The sequence below is a fragment of the Ochotona curzoniae genome, unplaced genomic scaffold, assembly GCF_017591425.1.
Source record: "Ochotona curzoniae isolate NIBS_2020 unplaced genomic scaffold, NIBS_Ocur_1.0 contig_64, whole genome shotgun sequence".
Taxonomy (NCBI): Eukaryota; Metazoa; Chordata; class Mammalia; order Lagomorpha; family Ochotonidae; genus Ochotona; species Ochotona curzoniae.
In genome coordinates this window covers 39,525,184-39,551,801 of record NW_024466502.1, presented here as the reverse complement: position 1 = coordinate 39,551,801, position 26,618 = coordinate 39,525,184, and the positions used below count along the sequence as shown (strand labels likewise).

The window sequence follows — 26,618 nt, the reverse complement described above, 5'->3', positions numbered from 1 at the left end:
AGTGCTGACTCTGCCACATGACACTACCTATTGCTAAGCACGATTATGACAACCTAGGGAAGAAAAATGGAAGTCACATGATGAAGTGTTTTCAAGTAGATTACAGGTCTGGAAATATTGGCCTGTCTTGGGAAGCTATCAAAGATAATGGAGAGAAGAAAAATCTGAAATATATCTCAACAATAGGATACTGGGCCTTATACCATTGTCTTGTAATGCCATGATACGCTTAAATTACAGAGTGTTGGATTTGTGGCTATTGCTGAAGGACTATGCTATTGTAATAATACGGGGGAAAACAGTTGGGCAGGGGTAGTAGGGGAGAATTCCTGTGCCATGAAAATGTAGTGAAAAAGACGATGGAGAGAAGCTGGGTTATTTTCTGACAGGAGATGATCACAGGTGGTCATCCTCTCTTTGACAGAGTCTGGTCATGAGGACTAGGCTTAACCTATACCTCGTGAAGTGGGTCTCAGTTCAAGCCTAAGCTACGGATAACTTTATTACACTCTGAGCAGCATTCAGGCATTCTTGTGGTCGCATTTTGGTATCATGCAGCAAGTTAATACGTGGATCATTTCATGACTTATGTGCAGATGTTACCCCTCCACAAACAGCTGGTTATATAGAAGTCACTGATCTTCAATCAAAGAAGCTTCGATATATCCCCATTCCCAGGTAATCCATTTCACCTTTGTTCTTGGTTGCATGTATCATAAAAAATTAATGAATTCTTAATAAGCACTCTGAACAGATGTGTGCTTTTTGCTTCCTTAAATAGCAGGCTCTTCCCTCCCCACCCCCCCAATTACAGTTGGTTTATATCTTGCCATTCTTCTGCATGCTTCACTGACATTTTTATATTCATTTTGGGAAAATGTTATAGGTATTGGTCTAGCAACCTTCAACCCTGCATTTTCTTTTGTTTGATCTGTTCTAATGATAAGTTTTTTCTGTGTCCTGAAATAGCATTCTTAGTGTTGCAGAAATTTTACAGTTATTAGCTTTATATCATAGTGTTCTAAAATAAACATGTTCAAAATGGTAGGGGAATTTAAATAGCATTTATTTAATACTGTTTTTAAATATGTTACTATACATCTCCAGACATGACCATTGAACAATAGCCAAAGGCTTCCAAGGATGTAGGATGGAGCTCGTTACCATGCCCTGTTTTATTCTCACCGCAGTGGAAGCTAGCTTTAGGGCACAAAAGCAGAAACAATAGTTCTCAGTCTGTACCCTGGAGAGCACAGGTGTCCCCTCTCTTGGGGCACATCCCTCTCCGGTACTTCCAGGTCTTGTGTGCCTTTCACGAGTTTGACCTAATGTCTGCTTTGGTCTACTTGGGCTGAGTTTTTCCTTTCTCCTTTCTTTGCCCATTGTGGCCAGAGCCTCTTTTCCCCTTTCTATTGGGATCTAGACTAAGATCGTATGCCCGCTTCCCATCTGCTCCTTCACATGGGAGTGAGCCCTTGCCACACATTGAGGAAAGCCTTGCCTGAAATCTCAAAGGAGCCTGGAGAGTCTTCCAGGGTCAGTGAAAGGCCAAGGACATGGAAACCTGTCAGTTACCCAAAGCATCACTCTGCTACGTGCTTCCCTCCACCCTCAGCATGACGGTATGAAATCACTCAGAAAAACAGCCTAATTTCTTAGAACTATTAATCATATTCATAAAGTACAAAAAATAAAATTCAAAGAAATAGATTTATTTGTGCCACATATGGAGGTATGACTTCTTGGAATCATCTTAATGTGTTAGTTTAAGGATATGTGGCATTTAGTCATTTGAGGAAATTCTTTGTTCAGTCTTTACTACATACAGTAAAATACACTGTTCAAGTAATGGAAACAGAGAATATGCTTTTTAAACACTACTAAAATGTTGACAGTTTCACCCACTATTTCTCTTTACTCCTCCCTCACTAAGCCCAGTGTTCTCTTTTAACTCTGTATGGCCCACATGCTGTCCCTGATGTGGAAGAACATCTGCCTGAGCAGGTGGGTGGCTGGCCACATGCCAGCAGGTCTTCATAATTCACCTCTTAAGACCTGCCCTGTCCAATGCAAATATAACACAAGCCACATATGTAATTTTATATTTCCCAGTGGCCACATTAAAAAGGTGAAAGGAAGCAGGTGAAATTAATTTTCACAATATAATTCACTCCAATGTATCCACAGTGTTGTCATTTTGACATGCATTCTGAATGAAGGTTGTAGTGAGTCTGTGTTGCCTTTTCCCTTTAAGGCTGCAAAGTCCAGTGTGTGCTTTATACTCACAGCACATCTCCGTATGCTGCATTTCAGGTCCCGTTGGTGTGGAGTCTGTTTCACTGCATCCTGAGTCTCTCTTGAGATTAACTGTTGCTATTTTTGACATATATATTTCTATGTATATTCCAAGGGAACAACCCGTCTGGGTTTCAGTTTTTCTGCCAGTTGCTTAAATTTAGCATTCTGTTACATGTCAGGAATTTTCCATTTGGTGACTAACATCAAATACTAGAAAATATAATAAACTTACATGTAACTGCAGGAGTCAAATAAATACACTGCCATTGCCCCTCACCTATTGCCTGGACCACAAATGCTGTCTGCATTTGTGGATCCATACTATTTAGCTCTCACAAGTGCTGTATAGAAATCTAGACTCCACTGTAATTGTATTCTGTAAAACTTTGCAGTTATGTATAGGGGGAATGTGCATTAGAAAAAAATAAATGCAATTCTAGACTTGAGGCGCACCTATAAGTGTAAATAGCGATTTCTTCAGTAAGTTTTTAAAAATGCTGTAGTTTCAAAATTTAAGAAATTGCCCCATTAAATTGAATTTTTTTCCTGATGGAGAGTTTTATAGGGGCAACCAATAGATACAGAAACCAATAGATACAGTGCTCCTAGAACCATACAGTTTAAGTTGTCTTGGCAGAAACTCAACCATAGTTTCACATGGATAAATTCCAATTTTTTCTTAAATAGCTCTTTACTTCCCCATCTTTAACTATTAAATATTTTTAAAAAGAGACTGTTTTATGAGGGAGTGCTATGATATAAGCCCTTTATGAGTTCAAGTTTACCTTTCAGGAGGCCTCTAAAGTACTTTTGAAATATATGGTCTCATCTTACTGTTCTCTTCCTCATCTTGTCAACAGTATGTGAAAGATATAATTCAAGAACTATACAAATTCCATGTTATAGATTCATGTGACTTTCTAAGTCAGCAAGGCAAAATGTCAAATAAGGATGTAGTTGAAATGTATGAACAAGACATCAGTTGTAGCACTAGGTTGAGGCTCTCAAGGAATGAGCATACGACTATACATGGCTGTGGGAAATAGGATTTCTTTTTTCCTCACAGCCACAAGCCAACATCATAAATAGTCCATAAATGATCATGAAATTTTGTTCCTTGCAGATAGATCTGTTTGTGTCCTTTTTTTTTTTTAAGATATATTTATTTATGGGCCCGGTACAATGGCCTAATGACTAAGTCCTTGCCTTGTAAGCTCCAGGATTGCATATGAGCTGGAGTTCATGTCCCAGCTGCTCCACTTCCCATCCAGCTCCCTGCTGTGGCCTGGGAAATCAGTCAAGGATGGCCCAAAGCCTGAGACTCTGCACCACATGGGAGACTAGAAGAAGTTCCTGGCTCCTGGCTTCAGATCATTTCAGCCCTGGCCTTGGCAGCATTTGAGGAATGAACCAGCAGACAAAGGATCTTTCTCTCTTAAAAAAAAAAAAGATGTATTTATTTATTTATTTATTTGAAAGACAAATATCAGGAAAGAACAAGAGAGAGAGAGGCTGAGAAAGAAAGAGGTATCTTCCATCTACTGGTTCACTCCCCAAATGGCCACAATCAATGGAGGTGGGCCAGTCCAACGCCTGGAGCCAGAGGCTTCTTCCAGGTCTTTCACATAATGGGTGCAGAGTCCCAAGGCTATGAGCCATCCTCCAGTGCTTTCCCAGGCCACAGACAGGGAACTGTCACCCATATGGGATGCTAGCACTTGGAGGTGGCAACTTTACTCACTAGGCCAAGGTGCCAGCCTTCATGTCTTATCTTTTTAATGTACTTTGAATTCGATTTCTAAGTCAGCTACTGTAACAGAATAATAGAATAGACTGAGTGCTTTAAATGACCAGCATGTATTCCTCAATGTCTAGAGGCTGGGAGAGTCAAGATCATGATCCCAGCCAATCCATTTGCTAATGAGAGCTCTGTTGCGGAGGCTGTCTTCTTGCTTTATTCTAGCATGAGGGAAGGTGGAGGAATGCACGAGGCCTCTGATCTCTTCCAGTAAATATTGTAATCCGCCATGGGAACCGTACCCTTGTGTCCTGTTGAAACCTAATTACCTCTCAGAGGTTCCACTGCTTAATACCAGCACAGTGGGAGTTACTGTTTCAGCATATGATTTTGGAGAAGGATAGAAATATTCAGTGCATTACAAATTATAGCTAACAGTGAGCCTAAATTAATTGAAACTAATTTTATTGCCTGGACTACTGATAAGTTATATACTGTAATAAAAAATATCTGTCCTGGAGTCAGTGCTAGGTCATGGTGGCTTAAGGCCCTGAGGCCGCTGCACCCACATGGCAGACCTGGAAGAAGCTCCTGGCTCCTGGCTTTGATCTGACCCCACCTTGGCCCTTGTGACCATTTTGAGAACCAATCAGAAATAGATAAAATAAATTGTTAAAAATGATTGTTTAAATCTGCCTTTAAATGGTCTTCTGCTCTTTTATTTTGCTTATTGTGCTACCCTGTGTATACCAGAAGGTCTCACTTTTGCTCGTGACAGATGTCCTCATCATCTCCTCATGTTGTGGGATGCATAGGAGGAGCAGGGTTGTAACCATACTTTTTTTTTTAAAGATTTATCTTATTTTTATTGGAAAGGCGGATATACAGAGAGGAGAGACAGAGAGGAAGATCTTCCGTCTGATGATTCACTCCCCAAGTGAGTGCAATGGCCGATGCTATGCCAATCCGAAGCCAGGAGCCTCTTCTTGCGAGTCTCCCAAGTGGGTGCAGGGTCCCAAAGCTTTGGGCCATCCTCGACTGCTTTCCCAGGCCACTGGCAGGGAGCTGGAAGGGAAGCGGGGCTGACAGGATAGAACCGGCGCCCATATGGGATCCCAGGCATGCAAGGCGAGGACCTTAACCACTGTGCCACCGCACCGGGCCCTGTAACCATAGTTTTATGCAGGAAAGAATGTTGCACCTGTAAAGTGTCACTCATTCCACTTGATTTTTGTTTTTTCCTCGCTTTGGATTCCTTTACCAGATCAGAGTCTCTTTCACCATATACCTCCTGGCTGTCTACCATTTCGGACACAGATGCCCTCTTGGCTGAGTGGGACAGAAGCGGTGTTGTCACTGTTGACATGGGAGGGCACGTCAGGCTTTGGGAAACTGGACTTGAACGTCTACAGCGCTCCCTCATGGAATGGAGAAACATGATTGGACAAGAAGGTGACAGGCATATACAGGTACCACTTACATTGACCTTCCTGCTTGGGGGTTCGCTCCCAGCCAGAAATTGAGCTACAAATGCTACAATCAGAACAGCAACCTAACTAGCTTAAATTCTTTTTACAGTCAGAAATAGAAAAATCTTTCCATCTAGAAAGTGAGAAAGTGTGTGCCACCCCTCTTCTTTCCATATCAGTATTTAAATGTAGGTTCCCAACTTCACCGCAAATGAATGAAGCCATCAGCTGTCAGCAGCTAATTTCCAACAGCAGCTCTGTGCCGTTGTGACTTTTTGCTACCATCATTGTTAGCATCTGTGCCTGCTGCCTAGGAAAGAGAAACATTGAGAATCTAAAGTGCCTGGCATTGTTGTAAGTCCCAAACCTCTAGACTTGAGAAGGGAAGCAAAACATGCATCTCCCGCAATGTTTCTACCAGCTGCTATCTATCCAGATCCACGGAATTCAGCACAGTAAGTAGACCAAGACCCGTGCTGGGAATAGGAGAACACCCAGCAAAGTGAAAGGAAAACCCAAAATTCCAGAAACAACTTGGTCAGCACCTCATCGTAGAGAATAAGGAAGGCTGCAGCTGCAGACACACTAAAGCGTGGAATGGAAAAGGTTCGTTTGCAGTTTACTTGTTTGTTTGTTTTCCTCTTCAGAGCAGAATGCTCATGTTTACATTTCACAGTTCTCCAGGAGAAGAAAGGCAGGTTGCTGCCAGCTGTGGTGCTGTGCAGAGAGCCAATTAGCAAGACAAATGTCCACAGACCGTTCCATCAATACTGCGTTAATGACTGCTATTTTGAGGGATTGTTTTTGAGATTTTTCCATAAAAAAATATACAAGTGAGTGAATAACGTACTTATTTTAGATCCTTAAATGCCTTGGGGAGCATTTTAGAAATCTCAACTACCGTAGGCAAGCCACCTCTTATCGTACTGTAGGGCATAAATATATTAATTTAAATAAGTTGAAGCAAAGGTATTGTTCTAAACTAAACATGTCATTTAGTTCAATAGATCTGTTATAACAACAGACAGGCCATCACTAGACATGCAGTGTTTGAATGCTAGTTACTTGTTTATCTTTCTTTTAATAATCTAAGTATTAATTTCTTCTCTCTGAGTTAATTCTCTTTTCCCCTACTTTTATTATACCCTGATAGTAAGTACTACCCTGTTTAAATTTCTTGTATGTTATTTCAGTTTCTCATATGTCACTGAAATCAACAGTTTTATATTTCCTATGACCAAGATTTGTGGCCTATTTTTTTTTTCTCAGTAGATCTTTAAAAGGGATTTCTACTCATGATTTTATTAGTAGTTCTTAATGGCTACAAGGATTGACCGTAATTGTATATTAACCAGGTAGCTCGTCTCTTCCCAGGGGCATTTTGGAATATGTTGTGAATCTTTGAAATCCCAGCTCCTAGCTGAGTGATCAGTTTATAGATGCCAACGTGTTTGTATTCACGCATATAACTGCAGATAACTGACAACAAATGAATTCCTCTCTTAAACGGTCACACATTATCCCTTTGATTGATCTAGAATGTCAGCATTTTTCAATGAATATAAGCTTATTAAATTAGAAATGAACAGTTATACTGACCATTCCAAAAATTACATTCAGATATACTATATGGCGCAGTATTAACTTCCTTCAACCAGACCTTGTCCAGGAAAAGTATAACTTTGTGTCTCCATTTCAAAATTTAGCAATAATAGAAAAAGACTTTTGGTAATAGAATTCAGAATCAAATGATAGTTTCCTTTGGAAAATTACAGTAGGTGTTGCCTCGCGTTCTCCTGTCTCCAAGATTCCTTGATCCGTTGTACTTACTACTGAAAATTCATACTTGTGATTCATACATATAATGAGCCACAAAGGGTGAGCATGAAGTTTTCCATGTTTCTCCAATTCTTGCTCATGGTTGATAAATCACAATGTAACATTATTAATTTCTCTTGTATAAACAATCTCATTATTTACTCTTTACGGATAGTTGCCACAACTAAGTCTAAATTGGAATCATTCTAAGACAATAACAGACAAATACTTCTCTTTATAGTTTCCTTCTTGCTCTGTTTTTCAAGGTATTCCTCATTTGTAGACCCTTTATTCTGTGTAGATCTGCTCCTGGCTTTGGAGCTTGGAAAATGCCTTTAATGGAAATACTGAGAAAAGAGTTTCTTGGTACCCTTCTCACTTTTGCTGGCTCCAAACAGCATGTCTTATCAGTGGCAGAGTAACCTGATCGCCATCTAGTGGCCAGATTGACTTAATTTTTGCCTCCTGAAAAATGAAGTCTGCTGTGCACTGCAGTAGCTTTGAGTCAGCCACAGTCACTCAGCGCACATTCCTATCTTGTGTGGTTCCCTGTGGGCAGGAGCCACTCCTTCAGGTCAGCGGAAAAGCCTGGGCAGCTGCCTCCCATGTAAGGACACCCCCCGCTTCTCCCCAGATTCCTCGGCGTGGTAGCAAGTATTTAGATAAACCACTTAGTGGCACACTTTGTCACTACTTTTATGTCTCCTACAGTTTAGTCTTCTGGGGTTATGGGCTGTGAAGCCATTCCAAGGTTGTGAATTTTGAAGGCATTGTTCATTTGAAATGTTCTTTTTGTTCCATGCATTTCTTGGTGTTTGCGTTTCATGAGAACAGCTTACAAGAGAATTTGTTGAGCTGAGTGTATGAAATGTGTCCCTGAGTTGTACAGGCCCTGACAGGGACATGTTCTCCCTGTGGCAAACAAACACCAACTACATATAAACAGCTCTAACAACTTCAACTGTGGCTCATAGAGCTCATTATTTAGAGTCCATATTTATGACTTTTTTGCTTTTCTAAATTGTGTTTATTTGAAAAGCAGTGTTACAGAGGGGCGAGGAGGAGTGATAGAAATTTTTTTAAGATTTATTTATATTGTTTTTGAAAGTCAGATATACAGAGAGGAAGAGAGACAGAGAGGAAGATCTTCTGTCCACTGATTCACTCCCCAAGCGGCCACAATGGCTGGAGCTAAGCTGATCCAAAGCCAGGAACCAGAAGCTTCTTCCGGGCCTCCCATGCAGGTGCAGGGTTCCCAGGCCCTGGGCTGTCTGCCAGTGCCTTCCCAGGCCACCAGCAAGGAGCTGAATGTGAAGCGGGTTTGCTGGGACTTAGAACCAGCACCCATGTGGGATCCTGGTGCGTGCAAGGCAAGGACTCTAGCTACTAGGCCACTGAGCCAGGCCCAAAGAGAGATCTTCCATCCACTGGTTCACTCCCCCAAATGCCTACAAAAGTCAGGACTGAGCAAAGCTGAAGCCAGGGGCCAGGAGCTTCTTCTGGGTCTCTTACATGGGTTCAGAGGCCTGAGGATTTAGGCCATCTTCTTCTATTGCTTTCCCAGGAACGTTAACAAAGAGTCGGATTGGAAGTGAAGCAGCCAGGACTCACAAAGTTGTGCCCATATTAGATGGCCATTTTGCAAACGGCAGCTTAATATACTATACTGCAAGGCTGGCCCTTGCACACCATATTTATAGATGCCTGAGTTTCAATATTAGGATCCTTCCATCTGTGTCTTATGATGATTCTCTATAAAGTACATCCTTTGTATTTTTATTTATCATATTTGTTTTTCTTCAAAGAAAGCTGTTAAAGCTGTACCACAGTTTTCCTCCAAAATCAAAATATTTTCTATAAAGGCTCTTGGTTAGTTTTCTTGTGGGAGGAAAGAGGATTGAGATGTTGTACCTTCAAAGGATTGTTTCCTGGGCCAAACCCAATGACTTAGTTTGCCAGTCCTCCCCTTAGCATTGCCAGGATCCTATTTAGGCACCAGTTTGTGCCCTTGCTGCTCCACTTCCCATCCAGCTCGCTGCTTATGGCCTGGTAAAGCAGTGGAGAATGGGACCCAGCACCAAAGTGGGAGAACCAAAAGAAGCTCCCTGGCTCCTGGCTTTGGATCAGCTCAGCTCTAGCCATTGCAGTCACTTAGGGAGTGAACCAGTGAATGGAAGATCTTTCCCTTTGTCTCTTCTTTTCTCTGTAAATATGCTTTTCCAGTAAAAGTAAATCTTTAAAAAACCAAAATAAAGTATTACTTTGTAATTACAGCAAACAAACTGGAAAGTAAGTAGTGCAGAATGACTGGCTCTCCTTTGAGAGTAATATCTCCTTCACAGTGTGCTATTTAAAAAAAAAAAATGGACTGTAACTTAACCTGTCCTTTCAGTTCAAACAATGTTTGGTACACAGTAGGCTCATTGTCAGCATTTGTAGTTGGGAAAAAGTAGGCGAGAGAGAAATACATACATGGAAAGACAGCCACTTATGTTTCTGTTCATTCTCCTCCCATCATTTAAAATAATTAATTAATTAATGTGAAACAGTGAGAGAGAGAGAACTCTTATCTTCCACTGCTTTTCCCAGGCTCTTAGCAGGGAGCTGGATCCAAAATGAAGCAGCCAGGACCTGAACCGGTGCCCATGTGTGACGCACTAGTCACAGGAAGCTCCTTCATGTGCTGCACCGCAGTGCTGCTCCCCGATTCTCCCTTTTAAAAAGCAGCTCTAGCTCTAAGCATAAATGTGCTGTAATTTGATGTACTTTGTTAATGAAATTATCCCTATATTTTAGCCAGTACTCCAATGATTTGGATTTTTAAAGATCTCAGTAGTAGGATATTAAGGTCTATTTTTAGCTTTGGAAGCCACTAGATAATTTCATTGATTTTCTATTAGTAAATTTAATCTTTACATTTGCAGGCTACATTCTCTGCAGATAACTCTCTGTGAATGTACAATGTTTTCTCTCTTAAACAAACATGATCCACTCTCCTACTTCATTGTTTGCTTTGGTCAGTAACCTTGCAAATGCAGAGCAGTTTGATTCAGCGCTATAGATTGTTACACTGCGCTATAGATTGTTACACTGTGGAAAGTCTTTCCTGGCTCAGAAAGGCAATGCCTTTCTTTAACATGCATAGTTTCCTCCCATACCTCCCAGCGACGACGTGTCAGTAGAGCTGGCTTGCAGCCAGGGGGCTTGCTGTTTGGCTGTATGATAACACATGGGCAGTGCCTCAAATGGTTTTTCCATTGTTTATTCCTGTGAGAGAAATCCCAGGTGTGGACATCCATCTTGAAGCTGTCAGGTTTTCAGGAGGATGTCCTGGCCACTGTGATGCTGAGAAACCAGCTCATAGGGAGATGAAGCTAATGATGTCGCCCATTTCCGTGGTATAAATATTCCCTCCAAAGCTCATATCGAGCTACCAGAGATCACCAGTCTGCTCACAAAAGTACTGACTATTTAACGGTTCTGTCTCATACAGTTTGGCTCCTGGGTGCCAAACTAAGTCCTCAGTCTAGCCCTGCCCTGCCTGTTGTAGTCATTTGGGGAGTGAAGTAATAGATGGATAATTCCCTCTCTCTCTGACTCTATTTCTGCCTCTATCTGTGTGACTATTTCAAATAAATAAATCTTTAAAAAAATAAAGACCTTGATTTAAAAAAAATCCTTTTCAAATGATCAGGAATGTTCCAGTTCCTTTCTTTCAATACAGGACTTGATTGTTATTATATGCTATCCTATTTGCAGTGTATAAAAATTACTTTCCCAAATTTATTAAAAAGTATAAAGAAAACAAATTAATTCTACAATGTACTGGTTATAAACTGAGCTATGACATATAATGAGTAGGTAGACAGTTGATGACTCTAGAATTGTTATGGTTCTAAACTCATTAGGTTATGTGTGAGTACTTCACAAAATTATGGAAATGTGGATTATGAAAAAACTCTCCATGAGTCATTTAAAGATGCATTTACTTATATATTTAAAAGATGGAGTGATAGACAGGAAGATCTTCTTGCCATTTGCTCATTCCCTAAACAGCTACCATAGCTGGGTCTAAAGCATGCTGAAGTCAGGAGTGAAAAATATGAGAGGCAGGGACTCACGCCTTGGGCCCATGTTCCACTGCCTCTCAAGGTACATCTGTGGGAAGCTGGATCAGAAGCAGGGCAGCCAACACTCAAACAGCCAGCCTCAAGTGTGGGATGTCAACAAGTAGCAAGTTTAATCATTTAATTCCTTTGTTCTGTGATCTTTTTGAGGCACCCTCTAATACTGTGTATAATCCACACCTGATAATAGCTGCAGGAAGAAAACCTTCTTGCTATTATATTTACAAGTAGAAAATGTCATTTTATTCATAAGCGGTATAGGTGAATCACAGTGGGCAGTTTGGAGCAGTTCAACTTTGATTCAAATGTCAGCCCTACGTTGTCCATGGTCTTTGGCAAAATTACTTAGCTTTTTTTATTAAGCCTCATTTTATAATCATAATCTAAAAATCACACCAGTATACCTTACACATTTGCTATAGGAATGAATGAAATACATTAATACCTGGGATGGAGTAAGTATTCAGGAAACAGTGAAAATTAGAACCTTAGATTGAAGCAATGCTAGGCAACAGCATTTTATTTTTCAAATCAAAGACTTACTTCTTTTGTTTGAAAAGCAAATTTTTGCAGAGAGAGAGGTCTGCCATCCACTTGTTAATGTTCCAAATGACCACAACAGCCAGAGTTGAACCTATTTGATGCTGGGAGCCAGTGGCTTCTTCCCAGTCTCTTATGTGGGTACAGAGGCCCAAGGATTTGAGCTAACTTCCACTGCTTTCCCAGACCACAGGCAGGGAGCTAGTTCGGAAGTAGAACCTCTAGGACATGAACTAGCACCTATGTAAGATGCCAGTGCTAACAGGCAGAGGATTAGCCTGATATGTCACTGTACCTGCCCAGGCTACAAAATTATTCAATACTTATATGGAGACAAAGCTAAATTAAAATGAAACAGTGTTACCCAAGTACAGAATATTAAATCATGATCCAATGAGTTACATAATTCATCTCCTGGTGTTAAAATGTAAGCTTTGTTTATAAGCCTAGTTGAAAGAAGTTTTGTCAGGTCCAAAAAAGGAATTGAAAAAATGGTCTTTGCCTAAACCTGTCAGCTTGAAGAAAAGCAGGATATCAATGATCGGATAATTGTCCATACGGTATTCTGCCTTGTTCAAAAGACAAAGTAGAACTGGACCAAAAAACATGCAGCAGCATTTACATCATTTAACCTGAGTCCTAAGAATAGCGAACAGCAAAAGCAATTTGGAGCTTTCTTAATTATTATTTTTTTTTAAGATTTGCTTATTTTTATTGCAAAGTCAGTTAAACAGAGAGGAGGAGAGACAGAGAGGAAGCTCTTCCATTTGATGATTCACTCCCCAAGTGACCGCAACGGTCGAAACTAAGCTGACCCAAAGCCCAGAGCCAGGATCTTTTTCCAAGTCTCCCACACAGGTGCAGGGTCCCAAGGCTTTGGACCATCCTTGACTGCCTTCACAGGCCACAAATAGGGAGCTGGATGGGAAGCGGGGCCGCCCAGATTAGAACCGGCACCCATTTGGATCCCAGTGCATTCAAGGCAAGGACTTTAGCCAACTAGGCTACCATGCCCGACCTCTCTTAATTATTTTTTAAGATTTAGAAAAAAAAATTGTAGCTTTTGTTAACTTTAGAACTTGAAGATACCATATATTCCTAAAAATTGGAGTGTATGTTGGCACTGGATTTGGAAGCTTGGTTGAAACTCTACATGGAGCCTGTTTGGATGTTGAGATTTCTAATCCACCTTAGGCCCCACCTTCATGGAAAATGTCCAATCTGCCACTTTTTTCTTAAATGTTAATAACCTGTTAAACAAAAGATAGAAATCAAAACAACAAATAGGAAAAAAGGAACTTTGAAACAACAAAAGTTATGTGGAGAATAGGAAAACATTATCTAAAATAATAATTGGTATTCTGAAAGTAATCATAAAACAGTTAACATGAAACAGTTTTAAGATAGAAACCTTCAAAAAACAAAAAATAACAGTAAAAACCTCTTAGAAAAATAAAGCACTCAGTAGAACAAATCTCCAAAAGACAAAGAAGCTTAAAATAGAAAATATGAAAAGGCCTTATCTAACTGATATAAATTCCAAGAAAGGAAACTGAAAGGGAAGGAAATTACCCAATTGGTAATTTAAGGAAATTTCACTGAACTACAGAACAGGTGGTCAGTATAACAGCTGGAAAACAGACCCACTCCCCAGAGCATGTCCACCTGTAACTGTAGAAGCCCATGGGGAAAGGAACAGTGCAGAAAACCTCCAAGTTGGGGGAGACGGAGAACACGTTGCATAGTGATAGAAATCGACTGGCAGTGAGCTGCTCAGCATCAGCATTGCATGCTAAAAGGAAAACACAGAGAGAAACTGATTTCCAACCCAGAATTTTATAAACATCCATACTACTAGCTAAGCAGACTAAAACATTAGCAAATGTACAAATCTCAGAAAATTTCCATTCTTTCACAGAAAACCACTGCATGATGTGTTGTCAGGAAAAGGAAGGAGTGATCCAAGTAAGTAGAAGCAATGACCGGCAAAGGTAGCCTTACTGGTGAAGAGAAGGGGTCGCTCCCAGCAAGGCAATGAAGGAAAGTTCTGGAATGACAGCTGTGCTACAGCCCTGGAAGCAGCCTGAGAGGAAAATGGAAACCAGACAGCTCTAGAAGGAATGAATAGCTTTAAAAAAGAAAGAAAGGCTGATGATATGAGAGGAGGTCACAGAGCCAATCAAGAATTTATGCAACCATTAGTGATACAGAGAGTAGAGCTAAGAGTTAGTGAAGAATACTTATTAGTACATGGATTAGAAAGCCAGGGGGAAAATTACATATCACAAGAGTTAATATATTAGCTATATCTAGTACAGTGTATTAGCACTATATAGTGATACTCATAATATTTATTACTACCTAGAGTAAACTGTTACCATATATGCATTATAATAATAAGGTAAACAATATTGATTTGTTTACGATAGTGTTTTGTGTTTGAGAGAGATGAAGCAGTACCCATGTTTCATAGTTGGAAGTCAATAGAGCATATGGAAAAATTTGAAAATAAAATAGTATTAGAATCTTTTTATTATTTTTCATGACACAGTTCCATAGCACAGGACAGCCCCTCCTCCCCCCATGTCCCCACTGCTTCCCCCCTTATTATTACAGTAGTAAAATCCTTCAGTGGCAGTCACAAGTCCAACATTCTACTGCTTAGTATATCATGGCATTGTAACAATAGCCAATGGTATAGTCTAGTATCCTATTGTCAAGGTCTATTTAATAGTTTCTTTGGGAATGCTTTTTCTAGAATCTTATTTTTAAAATATGGAATTATATAGAATTTGTAGGAAGCAGGGTTGAAGAAGTTACCTTTGGGGATTGGGAACTGGGCATGGGAACATAAGACTTCTGTTTTTATGATACATTCTGTAGTAGCATTTGAATTATTAAGCATGTTTTTCACTGACTCAATTTAAAATATTAGCAGGTAGGGGTTTGCTGGGTAGGAAAGGAACTAAGAGTGAAAATGAAACAATTCCTGAAGTGGGTTAAGCCGCACCCTGCAATGTTGGCATCCCATATGGGTGCCAGGCTCATGTTCCTGCTGCTCCACTTTGATCCAGCCGCCTGATGACATACCTGGGAAAGCAGCGGAAGATAGTCCAAATGTTTGGACCCTTGTGCCCGTGAGGGAAAATCAGTTCCCAGCTCCTGGCTTCCAGCCTTGTGGCCACTTGGGAGAGAGCAAATGGAAGACCTGTCTCTTCTGTCTGTCTCTGAAACTCTGCCTTTCAAATAAATAAAATAAATCTTTTCAAAAGTCCTTTGGAGTAGAGATTAAATTTGACTCTTCTTTGGCAGTGTTTAAAACCATGACTTACTTACTTACTTTCTCTCTCTCTCTGTTTTTCCTTTTCTTTCTTTCCAGGAGCTGTATAAACTCATTCATTTCCTTTCACTTCAGCATGACTCAGGGGTTCTAGTTTTGAGTAAAATACAAAAAGGATGCTCTGTCCTGTCCTTCCAATTGAATATTGCTGTAACGTGTGGACAGACTGCATGAAAAGTTAGTCTTGGATTGAAGAAGATGGCCAGGGTTTGCATTATCCTAAACAAGCTATTGGTTTTCCATGTTCTTCTCTTGAATCTCCAGACCTTGACTCTAGCCTGACAGGTGAAGTGGGCACAAGGAAGAGAGGGGGAACTTCTCAACCCAGTGAAGGGTATCTGCATAAACCCTGCAGTTAGCACTGTGCCCAATATGGAGCAGCTAAACACTTCTCCCCCTGACATTGGGAATAAGAAACCAGATGGCCAGGTGCCATTCCTAGTCAGTATCTATCTAAAAGTTGCAGCCAGTGCAAGAAGAAAAGAAAAGGTAAAAGGCATACAAGTCGGAAAGACCAAAAAAAAAAAAAAAATCAAGCTGTTTGTACCTGCAGACAATGCAATTGCCTCCTATAAAATTCTATACATTTTACCCTGAAAAGTCTAAATACACAAGCAAAAACAAAGCAGAACTACTCCCAGAGCTATTCAATGAGGTTTATGAAGCCAGAAGTCATATTTCTATGTCTTAGCAATTAACTTTCTGAAACTAAAATCTTAAACAATATATGTAACACAAATAGCTTCCTAAAAAGGAAATTATTTGATATAAATCTAAAAGGACTTTTGCAGAATATGTATATTGCATAAGAGAAAACACAAATAAAAGAAATCAAAGACCGATAAACGAATACACCAAGTTCCAGCATTTGAAGACTCAGCATTTAATAAAGCTGCCTCATCACCCATCTAAAATCCCTGCTTATAGCACAGTGCCGATTAAATTGTAACATGAGATTTAGAGTATTCATATATTCTGACTATAGCAAGGCAGGGCCTTAGAAGTATTAAAACAATTATCTGGAACTAGTTTTACTTGAAACTCAACAAGATTCATTTGGAGGTGCAGGAAGGGGTGTTTCCCCTGAGGTTACTGCTCACTTCCCAGGCAGAGCACAACCTGTGTGTTTGCTCCACTATCTGGAGGAAGCTAACTGAGCCAGCGATGCGCTCAGCCTTTGCTCCCAGAGGGAAGTGCAGGATTCCACAGTGGAGGTGTGAAGCCCTCAAACTGCGGGGCAGAGCAGAAGCCTGGTGGGACACAGGTGCCTGGGAGCTAGGCTACCTCTTCTGTCCCAGAAGAAGTTGGCATCACTTGGACTTAGATGTGACTTTACTCTTCCCAAGACAAGTAGCCTATTTCAGCCGTTTTTGTATACTCTTGAAATAACTGTGACTTTTTAAAAAAATGATTTGGTTTATCAGTAATTGGATATCAGAAGAGTACAAACTTTTAAGTACAATGTCAGCAAAAACTCTACTAATAAGTGGTCTTCCAGCAGTCCTCAGAAGAATTGGTGTCTATAGAGCCTAATGCAGTTACATATTTACCATCATATGTACTTGTGTAGTTTGGGTTAATCCATAGAATGTAAAAAATATCTAAAGACAATTTCAGTTACAAGTAGTAGCTATTGTGTAACTATAACTCTGTGAATCCTAAAGAACATTTCCCCCCATAATCAGGAGATTAAATATCAGCCTCACATCTCTTTTAACATTTATTTTGTCTGCTTGAAACCACAGTGACACAGAGGGAGGGAATGACAGAGATCTTCCATCTTCTGGTTTGTTTCCCAAAGCCGAGAGCTCCGCCCAAATCTTCCACATGGATGACAAAGCCCCACGCTCTTGGGCCATCTTCCAGGGCTCTAAGGGGTGCATTAGCAGGGAGCTGGCATGGAAGTAGAGCAGCTGGGACTTGAGCTCTGATATGGATACCAGCATCTCAGAGGGCAGCTTAACTCACCTCAGCACAATGCCAGCCCCTCACATTTTTCTCATGTTTCCAGTTTGCTAATAGGGCTCAGCCTCTGGCTGCTCACCAAATAAAACCAGGAACAGATTTCAAAATTCTGAATATATCTCCCTTCTCACAGAAGTCTGGCTGAAGAAATATCCAGATAGAACCTATACTTTTAAAACATGCTTTTATATTTATTTTTATAAGTGTGATTTATCTCAAGTAGAATTTCCTTTATAAAACAGACCTTGAGTCTTCAACATATCCTTTGAGTTTTCCATTGCATCTTCTAATCTTTGGTGAGTTTGAAAGAGTACCTATTAAAAAAAATTAAAACACCCCAACACCAGAGCCCTAACTCCAAGCTATACTTGTAATTGTTGTGTCTGGAGGATGTATTTGTACTTTTTCATGAGACATTTGAAAGTCCCCGGCAGATGTGACGCCTCATTACCTCTAAATACTTCAGTGTTTCCTCAATACAAGAGCAGTCTCCTGCAGTATAACCACAACACAGACCTCACAATCAGAAAGTCAGCATTGGCACAATGTTGCCACCTGACCCACCCACCTTGCTCAAAAGTATTTCCCAGTCACATCCTCTGCAGTGAAAGGAAGCAACCAACATAGGGTACACAGCACAGCCTCTCTGGCATCTTCCCATGTTCTCTCCAGTCTTCCTTGACTTCATGACTCTGATTTTTCATAAACATCTTGCCCAGTTGTTTTATAGAACATCCCTCAAGTTGGATTCTTGTTTCAGTTCCAGTTTGTGTATCTTCAGTGGAGATGTATCACAAAAATGTATCGTTCTCAAGATGTCCTATTAGATGTCAATCTGCCCCTTCATGAGTGATGATAAACATTGGACATTGGTCAAGATATTGTCTACACTGTATTTCTGTACTGTGAAATTACTGTGATTTCACTTTATCATTAATACTTCTTGTTTGAACGTGCATTTTGAGATTATATAAATGTGTATTTCTGGACTTCATGACATTTTTAGCTGTTAGTTTTGTCATTCTTTAAATGATTCTTGCTTGAATCAGTGATCACTACTGTGGTCACCAGAGGGTGATTTTTTTTTTTATTTTACCATTCTTCCTACATTTGTAACTTGGCACTTGGAGGTAAGAGGTGCCCGTCTTTCTCTTCCTTTTCTGTTAGCATGACCTCCAGGGTGTTGATATTATTTAATAGATTATAATACGTTGCCTTCTGTATTTCTTTTTCAATGTTGGGTAGTCCAGATTTATCCAGAGAGAATCTCTTCTCACCAGTTCCATCAATCTTTTGACATATCCCCATCAATTTTGAGTTCTTCCTTAACTTGATGGCACAAAAGGTCAATCTAATTAATTTTCCCACTGATTTTCTGCACTAGTGTATATAGTTTCAGCAGTTAAGATGCTGTTTAGGATGCCTGCATGCCATATTTGAGTGCCTGAATTTGAGTCTTAGCTCCAAATCCAATTCTGGCGTTCAATTTCAGCCTCGTGTTATTGCACGCCCTAGGAGGGAGCAAGTGATGGCTCAGGCAGTTGGGTCCCTGACAGCCACAGGGGAAACTCAGATGGAGTTTCTGGCTTCCACCTGCCAGCTTCTGTTGGAGGCATTTGGAGAGTAATCTAGAGATAAGATTCCTTCTCTCTTGGTCACCCTATCACTTAATCTTCCCCCCTCCTTCTCTCTTTTTCCCATTGTCCTTCACAAATAACTAAATCGTCATCATTCATGTTTTGAATAGCATTTCCATCAACTTGAGTGAACCTGCTAAGACAAAAGAAGCATCCGAACCTACTTTTGTTGAACCAAGTCACTAAGTTTACCCTCCCTCCAGAAAGGATGTCCAGAGCCTCCTGCGCATTGGCCATTGATGGCTTCCTTCTTTGTTGTCCTCACCCCCAGGCTCCAGCTGCCTGAGCTCTGTGCTTCACCAGCATAGGCCTGATAGAGACGTGGAGCAGCATCCTGTGGTCTATTGGACTGTTAAATTTTTTAAATCTTTATTTGAAAGAGAGAGACAGAGGGCAAGTGAGAATGCACTCTTCCTTCCGCTGGTTCACTTCCCAAATGGCCACAACAGCCAGGGGTGAGCCAATCCAAAGCCAGGAGGCTGGAGCCTCTTCCAGGTCTCCCATGCGGGTGCAGAGGCCCAAGGATTTGAATCATCCTCCACTGCTTTCCCAGGCAACAAGCAGGTAGATGCATGGGAAGTGGAGCAACCAGGACATGAATTGGTGTCCATATGGGATGCCAGCGCCAGACGCAGAAGCTTAGTCTACTATGGAGCTGGAACTGGTGTGTTAGACTCTTGTGTCCTGCGCTTGCTAATAACAGACAGTGCTAGAGTTCTATCATTCATAATTATGTATGTTGTAAGGAAACATGCGAAGGTCTAAAATAATGGAGCTGCCAGCTGTGTTAAATTTTTTTCATCCTTATAGCAGGTAGCTGTACTGTGAACTATCCCTAAGAAAAGCATCCGTTATGATCCACAAGTCTAAAGTCAGAGATACACAGTGTTTCCTCTGGGAATTGGTGAAGGCCAACAAATCATTTGATTTAAATGACTTTAAATTTTTATAGTTATCACTTTCCTACATTTTGTGTTTAGTAATTAGCTGTAAACAGCTTTAGATTTTTCATGTTTGAGTAGAAATCTAGTGACCACAAGGGGGTGCTGTTGAGCTTAGAACAGAAGTGTTCTGGTTAAATGAAAACTCACTACTCGGGGAATTTTTGTCATTTTACTGTATTTAGAAGTTATGATTGGGACACGTAGTCTCTGTGCTAGCTAGAAGTCTTGAGTAAGTTTTATGTCCTTTAGAAGGCTTTTTGATCATCAAAAGAAAAGCTTTTCTGAATAGAATTCACAACTTTTCCTATGCTAGCGTAGAACATTCCTCAGGCCAACCCTTAGATGCATATCCCCTTCCTGGTTCTACCATTAACGTGTGGCTTTAAGCAGTCTGTTCACCTCTTGGCCCTTACTTTCCTTTTCAATGCAATGGAAAGATTGTAAGTTTGAACCTTCAGGCCCTTCCCCAGAAGGAAACCACAAAGACAGGCTCTGTAATTAATAGATAGATAGATATCACAGCCGTCCTGCATCCTAGTGACTCCTTTTGTTGACCGCTTAGTCTGTGCTAATGGTTTCTGACATCATGTGTCATGTGACCACTGTAACCCCCATTTCAGGTGCACGCATCACTGTTCCGTTTCTCAGCCTCGGGTTACCTGTCTGCCCAGGGCCGCTCTGCTCACAGGCAGTGAACTGAGGAGTTAGCCTACCTAGGTCTCTCTAACTCAGAAAGTGTGGTGCTTTCTGTTTTTGGTTACTTTAGATCCCATGAGATCTCTCAGACTAAAAGAAGTTTTAGTGGAAGTCGCACCCTTAAAGAAGACAATGGATCATTCTTTACCCAAAGGTGTTTAAATACTTACACGTATCTGGTAGGTGATACAGACTTGGGTGCAGTCTCAAGTGAGCAGAGTTATGACCCACCTAGGAGACCAGTCTGTACCGCTGCTGCGCTGGGAGAATCCTACCCTGGGTTGGTCTGATCATCCCATTCGCGTTAGAACCATATGCACCATTATCAGCATGAAGTACGAGCCGCTCACTGCGTTGTTTGGGGCCCCTGCAGCAGACTCTAGCTGCAGGAGCTCATCCTGTGTGTTATCCCCAGACACAGCCCACCCCCGCTTCCCCCTGCTTTCCCCCACTGCCCTCTGCTTTCCCCCACTGTTCCCGCTGTCCCTCGCACGTTTGTTGATGCTCAGTGCCATCTCCTTCCTATTTCTCCCAGACGTGGCCATCTGATCTCAAAGGTCTGCTCCACATGTTCCTCCCAGCCTCCCCTGTGCCCAGGGCGGATGTGCCCTCTTCCTCCTGTAGGCTTGTACCTGTCAAACAGCCCGCCGTGAATTACCTGTGGGTTTGTCTCATTCTCCTTTACAAGGTTTTGGAGAATTCTGATCCCAGCTGTTGAGCTCATACTGATTTTTTGTTCACCACATTATGTATTACACTTAGCAACTTAGCAACTTTTAAAGATTAAACTACTTCTGAAAGACTTTTTAAAAGAGATTTATTTATTTATTTATTGGAAAGTCAGATATATGGAGAGGAGGAAAGACAGAGAGGAAGATCTTCAGTCCAATGACTCACTTTCCATGTGACTGCAACGGCCAATGCTATGCCAATCCAAAGCCAGGAGCCAGGAACTTCTTCTGGGTATCCTACATGGGTGCAGGGTCCCAAAGCTTTGGGCTATCCTCTACTGCTTTCCCAGGCCACAAGCAGGGAGCTGGATGGGAAATGGAGTTGCCGGGATTAGAACCGGCGCCCATATGGGATCTTGGCGCATTCAAGGAGAGGACTTTAACCACTAGGCCACACCGCTGGGCCCGAAAGACTTTTTAAATGTGTCTCTACTTCTTTCTCTGTCACTGTGGCTTTCAAATAAATAAGTCAGAATTCTTAAAAGATTTAAGCAGCTTCAGTATTGAGCCATGTTGGTGTTAGTGGTTCTAGCTGAGATCTTTGAATGAACAACTTTCGTAAAATATAATTCACACACTTAATCTACTTAAACTGTATTATTCAATGAATTTGTTGTGAATGCACAAAATTCTGCAGCCCCCCCCCCATGACAGCCTAATTCTAGAACACTCAAAGAAAAAAAAAAAAAAGAATGAAGGAAACTAGCCAAAAATGCTCCCCATTTTTTCTCCCATCCCTTACCCCCAGCCCTCAGCAACCTGCTTTGTCTCTAAGCATTTATTGCTTCTGGACAACATGACAGTGGAATCTATAAGATGTGGTTCTCTTTGGCTGGTTATTCCTCTTAACATGTTTTCCAGGTTCATCTGTGTTATAGCAAGTGCCAATACTGTACTTCCATTTCCTTGAATGCTTCATATTCCATTTTTGGATATCCCCCATTTTACTTATTTATCCAATTTATTTATCCATGGACATATGGACCATTTTTGCTGTTGGAGAGTGATCAATGAGATTATTTGTGTTCAGAGTTTTGGATGGAAATGTGTTTGCAGTTCTGTTGAGACTGTATCTGAGGCTAGAATAACTGGGTTGTATGGAAACTTTGTTTAAACTTCACGGGAACTGCTACAGCATTTTTCCAAATAACTGTACCATTTTATATTCCCAGTAGGAGTTTGTGGGAATTCCAAATTCTTTATATCTTTGTCTTTTTTTTTATGGCCTTACTGCTGAATATGAAGTGGTATTTCATTGTAGATTTCATTTTAATTTACTTTTCCAAAAAAATCTACTTAAAAGGCACAAAATAGATACAGGCAGGCAGGCAGAGTTTGCCCATCTGCTAGGTCACTGTCCAGATATCCACAACAGACCAGGCCAAAGCCCAGAACCCAAAACTCAACCTGGGTCTTGCACATGAGTGGAAAGGACCCTTGTACCTGAGCCATCGCCTCTCAGAGTGCACGTTAGCAGGAAGCTGAAACCAGGAGCAGGGCAGGACTCAAGCCCAGGCACTCCCACATGATACACAACTGTCCTCCACGGTGTCCCAACTGCTGAGCCGAAGGTCCGCCCCGCGCTGTAGTTTTGATTTGTACTCCACTGGTAGCTAATAAAGTTTAACACCTTTTCTTGTGCTCATTGGCCATTTATGTATCTTCTTTTGGAGAAATGTGTGTTTAAGTCCTTTGTCAGTTTTTCGTTTTTATAAACATTTTTTTTTCTTGGAAAAGATAGTTACAGAGACAGAGAAGTCTTTCATTGTCTGGTTCATTGCCCCAAATGTCACAACAGCTGGAACTTGGCCAAAAGCCAGGAGCCAGGAGCTTCTTCTGGGTCTCTCACATGGGTGCAGAGTCAAAGGACTTCGGCCATTCTCTGCTGCCTTCACAGGTGCATTAGCAGGAGTTGGATCAAAAGTTGGAGCAGCAAGAATTCCAAGTGGTACCCACACAGGATGCTAGGACTTCAAGCAGCAGCTCAAAATGTTACACCACAATGCCAGGCCCAAAGCACAAATGTTCTTAATTTTGATAATATTCAACTGATTTTTTTTCTTTGATTACTCATATTTTTGCTGGCACTAACCAAAAATCATCAGTTAATCTAGATCGTGAATATTCACTTTCATGTTTCTCCCAAGACTTTTATAGTTGTACTTATTACATTGATGTCTGTGATCCATTTGGGGTTGATTTTTATAAATGGTCTGAGGTAGTCTTCCGATTTTATCACTTGCATATGTGTATCCAGCTGTCCCTGTGTCCTTTGCTGCATTCCTTCCCAACTTTAGCACTTCTGTCAAAACCCAGTTGGCCACAGATTTGAAGTACTTTTTTAGACTGTCTAATTGTGTATGTCTACACTATGTCAGGATGACGGCACATTAATTTTTATGGCTTGTGGTGTTTTTGAAATCCAAACACATGAGTCTGCTGGATTTTTATTTTCAACATTGCTTTGGCTTGTCCTGGGTCCCCTGCGATTCCATATGAATTTTCTAAATTAGCTTATCAGTTTCTGCCAAAAAGCAATTAGGGTGAATATGAAGATTGATTTGGGTAATATTGTCATCTAAGCACTAAGTTTTCAGACACAGGCACGCCAGTATCCTTTTATTTATTTACTCTCTATTGAGAATATTTCATTTTTCAGAGTAGTTTTTGCAGTATAGGGCATACATTATTTTTTAGAGTTTTGATACTATGGGAAATGGAATTGTTTCCTAAATTTATTTGCAAATTGCTCATTTCTAGTGTATAGAAATACAATCAAGTAATGTTGTTGATCTTGTATCCTGCAACCTTGCTGATGTTTCTCTAACATTTTTTGTGGATTCCTTACAGTTTTGTATTTCTAAAAGATTGTATTATCTGCAAATAGAGGTGGTTTTAGTTCTTTCTTTTTTAAACATTTATTTTATTTTTTATTGCAAACTCAGATATACAGAGAGGTGGAGAGACAGAGAGGAAGATGTTCCATCCGTTGGTTCACTCCCCAAATAGCCACATCGCCTGGAGCTGCGCCAATCCGAAGCCAGGAGCCCAGAGCCTCTTCTGGGTGTCCCACATGGGTGCAGGGTCCCAAGGCTTTGGGCTGTCCTCCACTGCTTTCCCAGGCCACAAGCAGGGAGCTGGATGAGAAGTGAGGCTGCCAGGATTAGAACTAGAGTCTGCATGGGATCCCAGAACGTGCATGATGAGGACTCTAGCTGCTAGGCTACCATGCTGGGTCCTTGTATGTGTATATATATAGTCATTCATTAGGAAGTAAACCAGTCCTCAGTTACTCCCGATGCAGGAGTAGCAGAAACAGGAAGAAACATGAACCTGGACTTCTTGCTTCCTTACCCCAGACACAAAGCTGAACATGCAGAAGCCCCAGAGCACCACTCTTCTCAGGTATAAGCACCAAAGAGGAAGCACAAGGGAAGACTGACTGGTTCCCTCTGAATTAGGAGATATGGCATGTGCCAGCCAGTCACTTCACTAAAGAAGTACCAGGGCATCCTGGTGTTTACCCTGTCAGCTTGCCAGTTCCTCCTTGAGAGCTGCTGGGAAGGGACATCTGCCAGATAAAAGCTGGTGGAAGGGACCAAGCTTCTCCTGCAAGGAGCAGCCCTGTAGAAACTATCTAAATTATCCTTCCAGGCCCAAACTAATGCTCATTCCTGTTTATTATTATGGAATTTGTGGAATAGAGGTAGTATGAGGTTCCAGCCTTGGAATCAGACCCATTAGTTCTGCTAGTTAAACTTCTGCAAGCCTGCTTATAACATAGAGGTCCTAAGAATTCAAAGCGTAGTTGTAAAGATGAAGCAAGCAAGCCAGGCACAGAGCATATTTCCCTATATGACAAGTTACTGGTTTGGTAAATGTTAGTATTGTCACCAACCTTAGAAACCTCAGAGTTGCAGAGAAACCCTGATGAGTGAACTCAGCAATCAGTAAATTAGTTGAGATTGTACATGTACTTTATGGCAGAACTAGAATTTGAACTTGAAAAGGAAGTTTGCATTTTTAGGACCACCCTTGGTTTCCTTAAGAAAGGGGGACTGTGAAAAGAGATAATCCAGAGGTTCATCTTAACATTCTTAGAGCAAAAAAATTCCTTGATTCTTCTGCCCAGTCAGCTCCTTCCAAAAACTGACACTTTAGTCTCCTTCCCAAGAAAGGGTTGGCCCATTCTAACCAGGACTGGCCTTGTGCATATTACGCTGTGTGAAATAAATCACCCAAGAGCTCCTTCGTGCTGTCCTCTATCCCAGGAACCCTGAGAAAGCAACAAGCTCCTTTGTCAAGGATGTGGCTGAATGTTCCTTGACTTGCAGCATCCTTTGTGGATGGGTGGATGGCCATGGAGGCACGAGAGGAGGTGATCCACACGTACGAATCTCCATGGCCAAGTCAGCCTGCTGCTGCCCTATCTCATCTGCCCCTCTCTCATCCCATACCCGTGGGGCATGCAGAACATCTCGTTCTAATTTTATACTCACTAGATGAAAATAGAAACCCCCAAATAGAACCTCTGCATCCTCTGCTGCTGCTGCTGGCCTCTTTGTAGATGATTTCCTAGAAAGCATGCCATGTTTCTACAGTGGAGGTAGAAACAATTCCAGGTAGAATTTAACCTGATAAATGGTCACAACAAAATCTGTAAAATCTGCAGGTGGAGGAGGAAAGATCTACACTTTCATAATTATATCATGGGGTTTATTTGCATATAGCCCTATTAAATAGACATAATTATCAGTGTCCATTTTGAATTTGTTAGAACTGGGACTTTTAAAGTGAGGAAAGTTAAATATGTATTTTAGCCAACTGGTATCATAATTTGTTTCAAATTTAAAATATGAATATTCCTCTTCTGTAATCCTAACAAAATCTGTACGTTTTGAACTCTTCACTGAATGGAAAGCATCAGCCTCATATTACAAATCACCTCTTAGAGTACTTATCCCTGACAGTTCTAGTAACGTTCTGTGATTATGTTGCTGTTATTTGTTGCACAGTTAGAACTGTGCACCTCCTCAGCTTAAAAGGCTTTCGTAGGTTTGTATGCAAAGTATTTGAAGACAGTATTATTTTGCTTCCAGCAAGAAGTATTGTTCAGGGCCTTTTATAGGCACAGATGCAATTCCTCGTGCCATTTGAACAGTGTTTACAGTCAGGAAAGCTCACGGCTGAGTGTTTGACATACTGTGAAAGGATCTTTTGTTCTGTACCAAAACATACTTCCTCATCCTTTGAGTCACCTTGTTTTTATTCCCTTGTTTACTTTTCTGGGAGAAATAATGCCCACCTCCCCAGTG

General features: G+C 41.0%; 1 protein-coding gene across 1 annotated transcript in view; it reads left to right on the top strand.

The window, feature by feature from the left end:
* The window catches only part of VWA8 (von Willebrand factor A domain containing 8), a 333,428-nt gene that overhangs the window by 238,490 nt on the left and 68,320 nt on the right, over positions 1-26,618 (top strand). The window contains exons 36-37 of the mRNA XM_040991347.1: positions 597-678; positions 5,301-5,505. Coding sequence (XP_040847281.1) covers positions 597-678; positions 5,301-5,505 — 287 coding nt within the window. The remainder of the gene's footprint in view (positions 1-596; positions 679-5,300; positions 5,506-26,618) is intronic.